Source organism: Aythya fuligula, chromosome 8 (assembly GCF_009819795.1).
Source record: "Aythya fuligula isolate bAytFul2 chromosome 8, bAytFul2.pri, whole genome shotgun sequence".
In the NCBI taxonomy this organism is placed as follows: domain Eukaryota; kingdom Metazoa; phylum Chordata; class Aves; order Anseriformes; family Anatidae; genus Aythya; species Aythya fuligula.
The window spans coordinates 29787099-29802818 of NC_045566.1; the positions used below are offsets into that span (position 1 = coordinate 29787099).

At 35.7% G+C, this 15720-nt stretch overlaps 1 protein-coding gene across 4 annotated transcripts in view; it reads left to right on the top strand.

Moving 5' to 3' along the window:
* The window catches only part of DPYD (dihydropyrimidine dehydrogenase), a 341675-nt gene that overhangs the window by 110348 nt on the left and 215607 nt on the right, over nucleotides 1-15720 (top strand). For 3 of the 4 annotated variants that reach the window (XM_032192196.1, XM_032192197.1, XM_032192198.1), the window contains exons 7-8: nucleotides 3465-3546; nucleotides 6782-6869. In XM_032192196.1, the coding sequence (XP_032048087.1) occupies nucleotides 3465-3546; nucleotides 6782-6869 (170 nt within the window). Of the gene's footprint in view, nucleotides 1-746; nucleotides 997-3464; nucleotides 3547-6781; nucleotides 6870-15720 lie in introns of those variants that run through there. The other variant, XM_032192199.1, reaches the window with a different exon arrangement.

Genomic DNA, 15720 nt, shown 5'->3' on the forward strand with positions numbered 1-15720 from the left:
GTCAGTTTTTTATTCTATTGAAAAAAAAATAAACACATGAAGTTTTGTTTGTTTGAATATCCATAATGGTCAAGCAGTTCATGTCACCACATCTTTCTTACTTTTGAGAATACATAACTTTCACGGTCAATTTTTACTTTCATTCATTGTAGAAAGTTTCACATCTGGTTTAAGGGCATCAGTTCCTTTCGTCCTTATTTTAATTTTGGAACAGAAGGGAGTCTGTCCTGTGGCAGCAATCATCCATTATTGCAGTTGTATATCTTTGCAGTACATCTTTTAACAAGCTTAGGTTATTGATGGGTGTGTTTTCAAAGCTTCATAAACTGTTGCAAATGGCTAACAAGAGCAAATTAATTTTGTATTTGGAGTCAGCTGTTTGGAAGGGCAGCGCTTAGGTCTTTTTAAACTTGTTCTGCCTTTTCAAGTGTTTTTAACTAGGATGTACAGTCATACGTATTAGGACATAGCTGATTTTAATAATATTTAGATAATAGAAAGTTGTTTAATGATTGCAATTTCAGTGGTGAGATATTTAAGCCTAGCATAACTCTGGTTGTCTGGACATGTTTTTCACATTCACAGGCAAATTTTCTTACATTTAACAGTTGTGTAAAACTAATGCTTTATAATAGAGTAGATGTGAGCAGATCATGCTCTTGCTTAGACACAGTGAACAAACTTCACTGCTCATCCTCTTAGCTATGCTACTGGCTTTCAGCATTCCTAAATATTGCTCTTACTAGGCCAGAGATGTGTCCCTTGAGCAAAAGTAATTCGTGATCCCCAAGAAACACCAGGCACCTGTCCAAGCTCCTCTAACTTAGATCAGATTTGTGGAAGAGATGAATTCATGCAACTATGTTCCCACTCAAGATACTTCTTTACCCACCTGCACCTCAGATGTGTTTCCTTCTCTCCTGCATCTCGACCTGCATCAGAGACTGTCTTCATCTGCTGAAAGAAATCATAGCAGAATTACTGATGTACAAGTTGACTTTCATAAAACAGTTATTTGTGTGATAAATGTACATGCATGTGTCTCCACATAACTGTTTATATTTGCATATGCACATATATTTATGTTTATATGAACATATATGAATGTATATTCCATACCACAAAACTGTAAATAAATTTTTAGTAAGAGGAAAAATGCATCTACAAGTTGTGACAGTGACATAACACTGGTAGTGCTGTTTTGGCTTCTTCCAAGAGTTAGAGAAATGACAGGTCTTCAACAAATACATAGATGGCTTGATAAAGTACACCTTTCCGTTTTTTTTTTTTTTAATTATTTTTTAAATTGAATCTCTGTTGTGGGATCGTACATTATTTTCTGTCTCAGACACCTGTTTACTCAGCATGACCTATGAAAGTTGCATTGTCATGACACATTCATTATTTCTGATATTTAGAACATTTTTCATTGCACACTGGTCAGAAAAGGTGCAAGATGGTCTGTATTAGAAACTACAAGGAGGAACAACATTTTCTTATCAATATTATTAAGGTTGGTGCAATTTACCAAAAAAAAATAAATAATCCTTCTTCTGGCTTTAGTTGAATGCTAAAGTTGGGGTGGTCACTAGCAAGATGTAAAATAAAACTAAGATCAATCTCTTGGGTTATTGCTTTGTTATGGAAATTTTAGATCTATTAATTTGACAATAGTTTAAACTGAAGCTTAGAAATATCTGGGGAGAAACTTTCACTTTTCTACATGTTTGGTCTTTTTATCTTCATTGAATAAAGGTATCTAAAATAGGGATTCACTGTGTTTACCTGTAATGTGCTTTACAAGAGAGATTTTGAACTGGCACATGTAGATGTCATTTCTTGGGAGATAAAGATCTATACCACATCACAGATCACAGAATTTCTAGGTTGGAAGAGACCTCAAGATCACTGAGTCCAACCTCTGACCTAACGCTAGCAGTCCCCACTAAACCATATCCCTAAGCTCTACATCTAAACATCTTTTAAAGACTTCCAGGGATGGTGACTCCACCACTTCCCTGAGCAGCCTGTTCCAATGCCTAACAACCCTTTCAGTAAAGAAGTTCTTCCTAACATCCAACCTAAAATTCCCCTGGCGCAACTTAAGCCCATTCCCCCTCGTCCTGTCACCAGGCACGTGGGAGAACAGGCCAACCCCCACCTCACTACAGCCTCCCTTGAGGTACCTAAAAAGAGCGATAAGGTCGCCCCTGAGCCTCCTCTTCTCCAGGCTGAACAAGCCCAGCTCCCTCAGCCGCTCCTCGTAGGACTTGTTCTCCAGGCCCCTCACCAGCTTCGTCGCCCTTCTCTCGACTCACTCAAGCACCTCGATGTCCTTCTTGTAGCGAGGGGCCCAAAACTGAACACAGTACTCGAGGTGCGGCCTCACCAGAGCCGAGTACAGGGGGACGATCACCTCCCTAGCCCTGCTGGCCACACAGCTTCTGATACAAGCCAGGATGCCGTTGGCCTTCTTGGCCACCTGAGCACAGTGCTGGCTCATATTCAGCCGACTATCCACCATCACTCCCAGGTCCTTCTCTGCCTGGCAGCTCTCCAACCATTCCTCTCCCAGCCTGTAGCTCTGCTTGGGGTTATTGCGCCCCAGGTGCAGGACCCAGCACTTGGCCTTGTTAAACTTCATGCAGTTGACCTCAGCCCATCGGTGAAGCCTATCCAGATCCTCCTGAATATAGTATATATAAACTTAGATTATATAAACATAGTATATATAAACTTAGATTCTGTGCTGGCACTGGAGTTATCCTTTACAGAAGACCCATGGTGCTGGAAACTTGAAGATGTCATTCCTAATCTTACCAAAGAGGTAAAATGCCAACTAATAATAGCAGTTTAAGGCAAAAAAGCAGTCATGAATCTAAGAGCTGATAGAAAATTACTGACTTTGTACATCCTGAAAGATCATAAATTTTTTATGAAGTAGAAATGGAAGAGAGTACAGTTTTAAATACCATTGCTCAAAATAGCATATGCATCACTTTGTTTTATTTAGGGCAAATTTGATTCTTATTGGATAACTTAATGAATGACTTCTAGAAGATCACCATTTAGTAGCCATGAGACCTTTTCTTAAATAATGGATGTCATAAGTTTGTTTACATGTTAGCATTAAATGTTTCTAGTGAACAAAAAGAATGGAGCTGAAGCTCTTTTGGATCAAAGCTTAACATCTGTTAAAGGATTACCTACAAGTGTGGGCAGGATTGGCTTCAAGGTACTGCCTCCTGGCCTGTATTTTTAGTATTCTGCGAATAATTCAGTTTGTCATTCTAACAATTTTAAAAAGTTCACCATCAAGCTTCAGTACATTTCCATTCAAATACATCAGAATTAAGAAAGATATGTTATAAGCATTTAATTTTCAACAACTAAAATATTTTCTTTCTAATAGCTGGAAGTGTTTTACATTTTTTTCCCTTTTTGTATTTATTTATGTGTTTCAGTACGTCTGAAATCCCTCAGTTCAGATTGCCATATGATGTAGTGAATTTTGAAGCTGAGCTTATGAAGGATCTTGGAGTGAAGGTAATGAAAAATATATCCTGCCTATGTATAGCTCAAAGAAAAAAAGAACAAGAACAGTGCCAAAGATTAACAGCAAAATGTCATGCACATTAGTAAAGAACAATTAAAAGCTACACTAGACAGAAGCAGGAAGATGCTTCCTCTTGCTCAGGGCATTTGTCTGTCTCCTGTCTGAATGCCACTAGTTTGGAAAAGGGCAATCAATAGTTTTCATCTGGCATGCCTGCATGTGATTAATTGTCTGTAAGAAACAAATTCCTAAATTGCTTTAGGGGTTCAATGTAGCTATTGGAATGATTTGATTTTTTTAATCGAGTTTTTTTCGTGCAAGTCTGGCACTACTAAAGACATTCATATTTGATACTTCCCCCTTGTCTTCTGTTCCCTCTCCTTGAGTTTTTTCTTATTGTTTTATAATGGTCTTGCATCTGAGTTAATTTTATAATAAAATGCATAAAATTAATAAAGTGTTAACATGATCATCTGTTATAAACAATAGCAGTCATTCAACTACTTGGAAAGCAGTAGTTATGCATTATTCTGTTAAATGTGTGTTGTTTATAGATAATGGGAATGTTGCTTTATTGTTAAGTTAGGGACTGAGCTGAAACTTCAGATAGTATTTGCAACTGCTGCACATTTTAGATGTTATAAATGTAGAATGCATCACTGGATTAAATTTTTGAGTAGTTGTAGGGGTAATAACAATTTTAGCATGTTACTAAAGTAGTCAGTCAAGCAAGAAAATCTTGCAGGAATCTTACATGTTGATTCATACCATAAAAGCAGTATACTATTGTCACGAGACCCAAGTTAGAACCTCATCTTGTCCAGGTTAAATGTAAGGCCAGGTCTATATGCCAGGCCCATTTTTTCACTCTTAAAGGATTACACTATCTTTAAAGACTGATGGAATGAATGTGCTGCTAGGGATGCAACTAAAAATAGAGCAGTGAGCCTATTTTAGAAAAATTGCTGGGCGTAGACTCTTGGGAACCCTCTGCAAAACTCAGTTCCCCCAGGTGTGCAGTTACAACCACATCTCCAGAAAGAGAGCCACCATGTCATCTTGACCTGCAAGTCCTTTGTTGTTTTGAAGTGCAGCAGAGAATCTCAATGTAAATTTGCTTCCAAGCTCTGCCATTGGTTTGTAATTGACCCTTTGGCAAGCTGGTTAACTAAGTCCTTTAGCTTTATACCTCTATAATCTGAAAATATTTTCTGTTGTTTACTTAAAGCATTTCAAATCTGTGTTGGAAAGTGCTGTATTGTCTACATGTTCAGTACCGCTGTTTATTCAAGTAATTCTACTGAAATTAGTAAGAATTAGTCAGGTGAATAAGGATTACAGAGCTAGGCCCTGGGATTATTATGAATCCCCACATAAAATAGTATTGCCATTTAAATTCCTTCATTAGGTTTTCATAACATATGTACACAATAGGATGAAAAAAAAATGTGTAATGACAATTTATGGAATGCATTCTGTTGCCAGTGAGCTTGTAGTCTGTTTTCTTGAAAGGATTACAACTGTATGTGGCTTTTGCAATTCTAACAGAAATTATACAAAATCTACCAAAGGAAAAACAAAAAAAAAAAAGCCTGTGTTTTAGGTATTGTATGCTATATTTTACATCTTTTTTTTTTCAGCTGAGGGAAAAGTACATTTTCAAAAGTGTAGTAAATGGAATATAGATAGATTTGACAGCAAACAAAGTATGCAATGACATGAAGACTAGGCTGTGAAGTTCACAAAGCGTAGTGCTTACACAATCGAGCCTGGCGTTTTGTGAAGTGAATGCACAAGTGTTCTAACACAAATTGGCGGAAAACATGCAAGTTCAGAAAGTCTAAAACTGGGAGATAAAAACACATGTGCCTGTGTCCAGAAGTAAAAAATATCAGAAGATGAATCATACGCACTTTATGTACTCAAAAGCCTTGGGGTTTGCAGAAATGAGCAAAAGGTGTGTGCATCTTCAATTGGATGACATCTGTACAGAACGCTACTGTAGCTGGTTTGCTGAACACATAGGAAATGCTCCTCCCCTTCGTTCTTAGAACAGCTGTAGTTGGTCAACCTGTGCTGTGGCTGCTCAAAGCCGGATTGCTGGTGGAACGTTACTGTATATACATTTTTCACCTTTTGTTTCTGGAAGTATTAGTTGCACTGTAACATTATAGATTATATATGCATTTTTCTTACTGGGACTTTTTTTTTTTTCAATAATACTACACTGGTATTGTTGTTTGTCTAAATTAGAATTAAACAATTGCAAGTTGACATCAAAATGGATGACATTTTTAATTTCGAAAATCTTTGTTAGTTTGCTGTGCAGAATGGTCTGCTTCATTAGGAGTAAGTAGGGTACAGAGAATGTTCTTCAGACTTGCTGGTATTTCTGTCCCAGTTTTTGCAGGTAGGGTTTCTGAATCCACAAAACCACCATTGGCTTTACTAAGTGTTTTTTGGCCTAAAGTTGTTCTAGCTAGTGGCCTCTGTGCAAAATTCAGTCTGTGAGTTTTGAGGGTGAAGCACAAAAACACCATCCTTCCTTTGGGACTGATGTTGCATTCTGCAGAACGGCCAAGTGCCTGATACTATGCAGGAAAACATCACTTGGTTTTCTTTCAGAACCCCTGTTAACACAGGGTAGTGTTGTCTTTTATTTCCTTTATCTCTTTGTAAGAGCCTCATACTTTCACGGATGTTTCTGCAATACCCTAAATGGCTTGTTTTTTTCAGTTGCTGTGTGGGGTGAATGTTCTGCTTAGCACACGCATTTTATAAACTAGGTTCTTGCTTCCACATCATGTTTCTTAAATTCTGATTTTCACTTGGGAATATTATCCTTTGTAGTCAGTACCGAATACAGTGATTTACTCACAGTATTAAACTGCCATTTTCAGCTTTTCCTCAGTATTGTGTTCCATAGATGGGTTTTGTTTAGCTTGTTTCATTAACTCCTTTAGCTCACAATAGAAACCAAGCTAGACTATGGTGGCTGTGAAGATGATCTGAAAGTATTTTTTTACCCAGATCTAGTTTGGGCCACTTGCTTAAATCAGGGCCAACATGGTCTTTTAAGTGTGGCCTGAGGGAAAAAAAAAATAAAAAAGAGCAATTTGCTTTACTTGTTCGCTGGAAGGCCCTACAAGGTGTCAGGATGGAGGACACAATAATAATGATTTTCACATTACCAAATTAAAAGCAATTAATCTTTAATTATTTCAGGTAATTTTTCGTAAAGGCCTTGCAATGGATGAAATGACACTTCATACCTTGAAAGAAGATGGCTATAAAGCAGTTTTTATTGGAATAGGTAAGAATAGTTCATTCCTCATGTGTTTTGTCATCTTGAAATTGAATGACTGTCTAAGAATAAACTGGGACTTGTATCTGTGTTAATAACATGATGTGAGACAGCTTCAATCTGAAGCATTAAGAAAATATGGAATGTGGTGATTTTTTTCTTTAAAAATAGGAAGACAAAGCTAGGGCTTTAATACAGCTATTGAAACAGCCATTTGTTACAATTTGTGTATGTATATGATTGATTTTTTAAGACAAGAAAGTAGCTGAATAGCTTGCTTCTTTTTTTTATTTATTTAAATAGTTCAAAAATAGATGAACTGAAAAATTATTTGTAATTAATTGCCATATTGGCTGAAGTGTGACATCAGGTTCAGTTTTCAATTTCTGTGAACAGCTTACTCTACCCATATAATTACTGAGTCTATATGCATGCAAGTCAGTGATACCATGCTTGATTGCTTTTTGTTTCTTCTACATAAAATATGTAGCATCTTCCAGATAAGTTGTAGTGAAATGCAATTATTGGATGGGTTAACAAAATAACCTGACTTTGAGTTATACTAAAACTGGCATCATAGGTCTGTATTCTCTCATACGCTAAAGTCCTGCACCTGCCTGCTATTTGGATTATTACTTCTTTTTAATGTTTGATTAGAATTGTTATCCATTCACAAGTATTTTGAAGTACAGCTGGACCCATCGCTACCGTATGATAGGCATGTTGAGCAGGCATCGTCCACAGTTGGTATGAGGCTTAATGTTCTTTATTGATCTAGACGTTGCCTAAGTGAACATAATAGGAAACAAGTTGTCCAACTGTTCCTCCTTCCTATTATTGATTACAGAGATGTAATTCTTAGTACAGCGACAACTGTTGTTTACCATCTGGGTATGCAGTATAATAAGCTTTGCAGGTCTATTCTGTCATCATGTGATTATAGTACAGACCATCATGATTTATATAATCTTAAATTCTCACATTGTTGAAGACCTATGTGGAGGAATTTCTGTTGTATCATATTTTGATGCAATTGTATGCAAGGCAGTGGACCAGCTTATCTTCTTTATTGTTTTAATCTGTCTTTTAAACTGCTTTCTGGAATCTCACCAATTAGGGATTGATACATAAATAAACATTTGTTTTCTCAGTCTAGCATTTAGGAAATAAATATCAGTCATTTTTGGAATATCAGCATGATATCCCCATATTTCTGACTCAGACATCTGAAGTAAATCTTCAGTTAAAGGTTAGCAAAAAAGACCACTGAGCACTTTGCACGTAGGATTGGACTGTTTGTATTGTATATGTGGGTTTATTTTCTGACCCTAATAAAGCTATCCTAATATACATTTCTAATCAAAAATATTTCATATGGACAACATTCTGCCTTACCATACAAACACTAGGCAAAGGGACAGAGCCAGAGCTTTCGTAAACAAGAGAATTTATCTGAAGCATAATTCTCCTGTAAACCATGTGTTCACTGAATGCATTAGGAAACAGAGGTCATAAATGCTAATGAAGGATTATGTGTTCCTACAAAGTTTTGTTTTTTTTTTTACTGGTAGCTACCTTGCATTCGTGATGAGGTTGGTCCTTCTTTGTACCCCCATGTCTGCCTGTCATCTCTTTTTCACAGAATTCTGTAGGGCACTTGTCAGTAACATGGCCTTGCATACTGGTAGTGAAAGATGGAGGACAAACGAAGGAGTTACAGATTTCGAATTTCAGATGTATTAATGGAATAGAGCATTTATAAACTCTCAGTAACACCTGTTTTTCCATAATGAGTCCATGCTGTATTTCCTTATTTGCTCTTTGTCTACTGAACAAACATATATTTAGCAAATTGCTACTGTGGACATTATGCTGAATCTTGGAAGTAACATAATTAAAGAATACTACTTACATAAAATAGAAGTGGTTTTTTGTTTGTTTGTTTTTAAGTTAGTTGGAAATTTGTTTCTGAATGAATGCATACCTTGATGGAAAATAAATACGGTAGTTTATGGTTTTCCATAGTAGCGGAGGAGCAAAAAAATGAATGGAAGTATAAAAGAAGATGAAGTCCCAGATGGGAAAAGGAAGTAATATATTTTGAAAGGATTTTTTCATATTAACATGATTTTTGAATTTATCAGTCAGGATTGTGCAATAGTCCAGATGATTATTGAAGACTTGTAAATATAGAGCTATATGAGGGCACATAGAGACTCAAAGAGAACTTGGAAAGCTGTATTAACACAGTTAGATATCAGGAAAAAGCTATCATTCTGAGGGAATGTTGCATGAGATAAGGGAAGTGCATTCCTCAGCTGGATCTGTGGAAAGTAAAGCATGCAGCAGAGGTGACTGAGGCAAATGACCATATTGAGGAGAAATGAATAGCAAAGAATTTCTGTTGGAGCAGAAGTAATAGCTTAAGTTTTACTAGCTATACTTATGTTTCTGTACTGGCAGGAAAAAAAAAAAAAAAAGACAACATCTCTCCAGAACTCTAGTTATGTTGTGTGCATCAAAATCCAAGAAAGTTAGTGAAAAAGAAAAAAGAAGAAAATATTTATTTATTTTTAGTGGAATATCAGCCACCTGACTAGCATGGTTTAAAACTTTGTAGCATATGTTCCTACGAAATGCTTATTTCTTTCTGCTGTTAATGAATGCTGTTTGGAAAGGTATTAAAAGTGTGATGTAGTCGATGTATTTGCTCTTCTTCAGACCTGAAGGGCAAAGAATTCCCAAATTTTCAAAATGATACATAATCAGCCTTTCTCTAAAAAAAAAAAGTAGAAATAAGTAGTAATAAAAAATGATGCTTAGTTCCATGTCTTCGGTTATTGAGGCATTGAGATGGTGTTTATCTTAAGGTGAATGACACACTGCAGCCAGTAAGTCTGGTCACTATTTGAAACTCAGAAAAACACATTGTACTAGATCTGAAGATGAACAGATGGCCAGGGTATGCCACCAACCTTCCGTTGTCTTAGTTTAAGTTACACACTTTACCTCTGCACTATTTTATTTTGCACCATTTTAAATTTTTTAGGCTGTGGTTTCATGTATAACGTGATAGAGACTAATATGGAGTTTGGGTTTACAAGGACAGATGACTAGCTGTGTGGAAAAGCTTTCATAGTTACCTGGTTAATGGTAATGAAGGAGATCAAGACTTAGCAATGGCACAGTGGAAGCCAACACTGAGAACAGAAATGGTAGTAAATATCACAGTTACAGGATTATCTGTTGCCTTATTTAACTTTTCATAGTACTTGCCTTCTGATACTGAAGGAAAGAACTATGAAAAGTTCTTTCTTTTTTTCCTGGTTTTTTTTTTTTTTTTTTTTTTTCCTTATCTAAACAGTTTATCTCACAGAATCACACAGAATCACAGAATTTCTAGGTTGGAAGAGACCTCAAGGTCATCGAGTCCAACCTCCAACCTAACGCTAACAGCCCTCCACTAAACCATATCCCTAAGCTCTACATCTAAACGTCTTTTGAAGACTTCCAGGGATGGTGACTCCACCACTTCCCTGGGCAGCCTGTTCCAGTGCCTCACAACCCTTTCAGTGAAGAAGTTCTTCCTAACATCTAGCCTAAAACTCCCCTGGCTCAACTTAAACCCATTCCCCCTCGTCCTGTCACCAGGCACGTGGGAGAACAGGCCAAGCCCCACCTCGCTACAGCCTCCCTTGAGGTACCCATAGAGAGCGATAAGGTCGCCCCTGAGCCTCCTCTTCTCCTCTTCTCTCTATGAAATCTGAAGTGTTTCATACAACTAGTTCTTAGTGCTGTACTGAATAATGCTAAATGTTGATTTCTCAAAGTTCAGTATATTAATTGCCTCTTCTCTGTCTGTCATATGCTCTCATGTCCTCTCAGTTTCTGCTCTACAAAGACATATTTTAGCAACATCCCACAGCAGACATTATCTTGTTTCATATAGAACGTAAGGAGAGTACATAGGACCTAAGGAGAGAGTACAGATTCTTCTGGTTTTCTCTAGCAGTCCTGATCTCAGGTTACAGCTAACATTAAAAGGTTATTAATTATATTACATTAAAGGATGGCCTATGAATCTCAATTTTTTTTTTTCATCAAAAATTATGATAATAGCACACAATATATTTTCACAAGACAAAAAAGCAGCAAAAACTAAAGAGGAACAATCTGTAAAATAGATTCTAGGAGTCTCTATTGTTTGATTCTTTCTTTTTCATTTAGTTGTGTGCAATTTCTAAACTTTGAGTGTTACTTCAATGAGCAATTAAAAATGCTAATTAAGAATTAGAGATGTAGAATAGAGTCCTTAAAATTGTAATTTTAATACTCATTTCATCTTCCAGTTAGAAGTCTTTTGGTTTTATTTTGTTACTCATAAGCACTGATGAATAGGAATTAAGTATACCAATTGAATGTGGAAAGTTTTCAAAACTACTCATAAAAAACAGGTATTTTCTTTTCCAGATTTGATTGTTTAAATTCAACCTACTCTACCTTGAATCAGCTCAGGTTTTAATAAGAAATCTTTTCTGAAGAATTTTTGATTGAATGGACAAATCAGAAAATTTTGCTTTTTTAAAAAAAAATCTCAAATGAGATTACAGCACTGTGTAGAGACTGAGGGCAAGAGCAAAGTTGTGCACTTAAAGTCAGGGTAAACCAATGATGAGGTGAGGAACTTGAGGAGAGAGCACATTGTCCTCGATGACAGAAAAGTAAGGCAGCAAAGGGTATCTTACAGAGAATAGGGTGGCCTGATCACTTTGTGTTACTGTGTCTCTTGATTGATTTCCAGGGTTAAATATTTTAAGATTTTTACAAAAAAAAAAATCCATGTGTATGTACCTTACTTTGCTATCAGAGCAAATGCAGAAATGCTGGGCTTTTATTACTTCTTGAAGCTTAGCTACATTCTTTGCAAAACAGGGTTCTGTGGTTCTGTCCTTAAAGACTACACAAAGCATTTTGTAAAACCTTTTTGAAAGAGAAAATACAAACCAATTTTTATGCACCTATTTAATTGAATGACAGTGAATGACCTAAATAAAGTGCTTAAGAATGTCTGATGTGACATTCAAACAAATATATAGAAAGACTATTACCGTAAATGTATTCTCTACAGACTTTTACACAAACCTGTATATGTATTCTGTCTCATTTTGTCGTAATTTAGGGGTTTTCTATAACATATATGTTCTCTTTTCATAAAGATCATGTAGAAATACGTCTTCAAATATATATATATATTTTAATTTGGTAAAACACTGAAAAAAAAATTGTAAGCCATCATTCCCAGAAATTACTTAAGTACTTCAGCTGTCTGTAAGCTTATGGACCTTCCTAACTTTCAAATTAATTTCTCATTATAATGCAAAATGCAGCTAGTAATGAGGCTTTCTTGTTTCTTCCTCCATCTTGTGATTTTAAATTGCTGTAGAATTTGTTTTATTGTGTTAGGGCATTCAGAGGTTCTTTTAAATACTGCAGAATTATAGTTTATATGAACGTACGGAGGAAATCCAAGCAGAGACTGTTGCTTGGATGTATAATAAAGAGTATGTCCTTCTTGCAAAGGATTAAGACTATACATTGGAGGGAAAAAAAAAAAAAAAAAAGAGAAATCCCCCGTGGAAAGAACCTTTGTGATAATTGCAGTCATTCATAGTTAATTAACATAGCATTCAAACAATAATCTAATCATATTATTTCATTGATTGGAATGAAATTACCCTCCCAGCCCTCTCTCACCCCCCTCTCACCCCGCCAAAAAAAAAAAAAAAAAAAAAAAAAAAAAAAGTCCAAGCATTGATGTACCTTGTTTTTAATAAAAATAAAAATAACAACAACAAAAATCTGTGAGATTGATTTACTGTCTCTTCCCCAAAAAGTAAGTAATCTCCTCATGCCTGTTATTATCTTCTGATTAACTATGCAGTGCCACCTGGTGTGCAGATGGGAAGAATATTACACATCAAGAGCTCTGTTCACACCCACCCACACAGATATAAACCTACGTGGCAAAAAGTGAACAGATGTTCATTTTGCTTGTGCTATAGGAAAAAATTGTGCTTCGTACTCCTGATTCATAAACTAAATTTGGAGGACATGAAATCTGCATATGGGGCCCGTAGGCCCATGGCCAACACAAACATTTATGGAAGAAATATGTTATATTCAAAATTGTTCTCATTTCAGGTTGTGAACAGATTTTTGTTTGTTTGTTTCTCTGATTTTGTTTTACCTTTTATTTCTGAGTCTTCTTTATCTCGTCATTTTTTTCAGTTATCACCTCCAAAGGGAAAAGTTTAAAGGCAGAGTCATTTGAAACTATATCCAGGATTTATTTGTTGATTGGTTGTATTTCAAAATTGTTTTTTGTTTCATGGCAAGTAAGATGACCCCTAAAATTATGCTTTTAGGCCTCTTTGTAAAGACCTGTTTGGATCAGCAGTAACGTAGCAAGTCATGTAAAATATAATGCATCTTGGTTAAAGATGGAACTGCAGTACAAAGCATTGCACAGCCTTAGTATTCTAGGATCTTCAGTTCTATTATTAGAGGGTTATTTTCTGTTATTTTTTATTATTTTATAATGTCACCAGTATTTTGACACTTCACAGATGATACTGTTTTTACCGCAAGAAAGCATATAAAGCATATAAAACACAATAAGCAGAAGAAAAAAGTATGTTGGAGGCTGTGCAGGAAAGAATGCTGTAGTTAGAAACATAATCAGCTAGATACTCAAAATGACTGTGTGTGTAGCTTAGTTTCTGGGTTGTTTTTATTGTCACTTGTAGACAACTATTGTCACTGTCTCAGAATCTTGCAACAACAACACTTTTCACTCAGCATTTAAATGGTGAGAAAGTGGCTTTACAGGCCTCAGTATGCTTATGCAGTAAAAGATAATAAAGGCTGCATAACTGGGGAGGACACTTGGAATTATGCTTCGTTGTGACTAAAACAAATATTCAAATCTATTTAGTTGCAAAAAGCTTTGAGACTGGTAATGCACATAAGAATGAAGTCATGAAGATGAGTTCCAAAGTCAAAGAGAGTACTTTGAGCAATTTGAAGAGTAACAGTGACAAAGATAGCTATGGTGGGATTTGGACAAAGCCAATTCCAAATATTTCACTATTGCCACACAGTAAGAGAGAGAATAAATTCTCTCTCTCTCTCTCTCTCTCTATATATATATATATTAAAAAACAGTGTTATTTTTGTTTGTTTGTTTGTTTGTTTTTAATAAAGATCATGAGAAGGCTAGTGGTGCAGTATAGTGCAGAACAGAATCAAAACTGCACGTTGAACTACAACAGTATGAAACAAAGTCCTGAGAAAGAAGGTCCACAAAGGTCTGTGCAGTCAAGTATAGGACATCTTTATAGTCCACCTCTTGCAGAGCCTTAACTTGTGTCTCACAGCTTGGGGAATTAATGCACCCCTCTCTAATGCCACATTTCCTAGTGTTTTTTCATGTCTCATGGGAAGAGCATTATAAGCAAGTTGCACCATAAATCAATTCTGATGCAAAGAGTGTTAGTCCTCAGTATTCATGTTAATCTCATCTAATGCATCTCTTTAATCTAAAAATATTGTTATTACAAATATAAAAGGAATAGAGTTATATTAGAAAAGGAAATCTGTGAAGGAACCTGTTCTTACATGCTTATAGCAGATGTTTGAACTTGCTTCTATTCCCAGTGCAGCATCTTTCCTGGAGACCAGTGATGTACATACATCCAAGAATTTTTATGCTTGAGGCATCCTTTTCTACTATTGGCATTTGTAGTAATCTGTTCTTCCATTTCTGTGGTCTTTACTGCTGCTCTGGTTATTGGTGGAATGTTCGTAATACACATTGGAAGCAGTAAGCAGTTGAAGGCTTTTAGGGCTCAGATGCACAAAACAGCTTATTTATTATTAATAATCTTAGGAAACTTTCAAAAAAATATACTAATAATCTGCCCTTGGGCATCCTTAATTTATTCACTTGCAAATTACACAGATTTTCATGCTCTTATTTACTTATCTTTCCTACCAAAAAACTACTTAGCATAACAATCTCTGCTGCACATGTTTTACAAAACTCTCTCCTGTCTCCTTCTAAGATGTTGGACCGTTTCCCTGAAGAAATGCTCATCTAAATATAATGACAAAATCAATTTGGTACCTATTGTTTTGAGTAGTTAACTTTTTTAATATATGAGAAGATTAATTACTCTAAGATTATGTAGTGTTTTGGGGGGAATTTAGTCAAGCAGCTATTTTAAAGCATTTTGATGTTTGAGAAACATGTAAGAAAGGAAAATATTGAAGAAAATAGTGATGTTAGATATTGCAGTTTTGTATTCTTGATGTTACACCTTTTGGTGCTCTACACATAAAAAAAGAGTTTTGCTCACATGCTTGTTATTTCCAAAAGTTCATTCCACGTGAGCCACACAATTACTTCTATTGTTTAGATATACAAGTATTAGTTATGCTGCCATCTTTTTGCTTCTGCATGCTTCTTCCAGACAAAGAATTACAACCAATCAGACAAGGAATTAACAGCCAAAATAAAGTCCAGATATCAATTGGTACATAACCCTTTAGTTCAATTCTCTTTCTTTGTAAGGAGTATGTGTATCGTCCAATACAAATTTAATGCAATCACACACTTTTCAAAAAGGTTTTCTACATTGTACCGTATGAGGACTGATACAATAGAAAATTTAAACAATGGGTTTAGAAATTCTTTACTTTCCATCACTTTGCTTAGACTAGTTAAATCCTGGGCTTGTTGCATTTATTTTAAGATTGTACAGAAGTAGGTTGTATATAAAAATATCACTTGTTTAGTGCC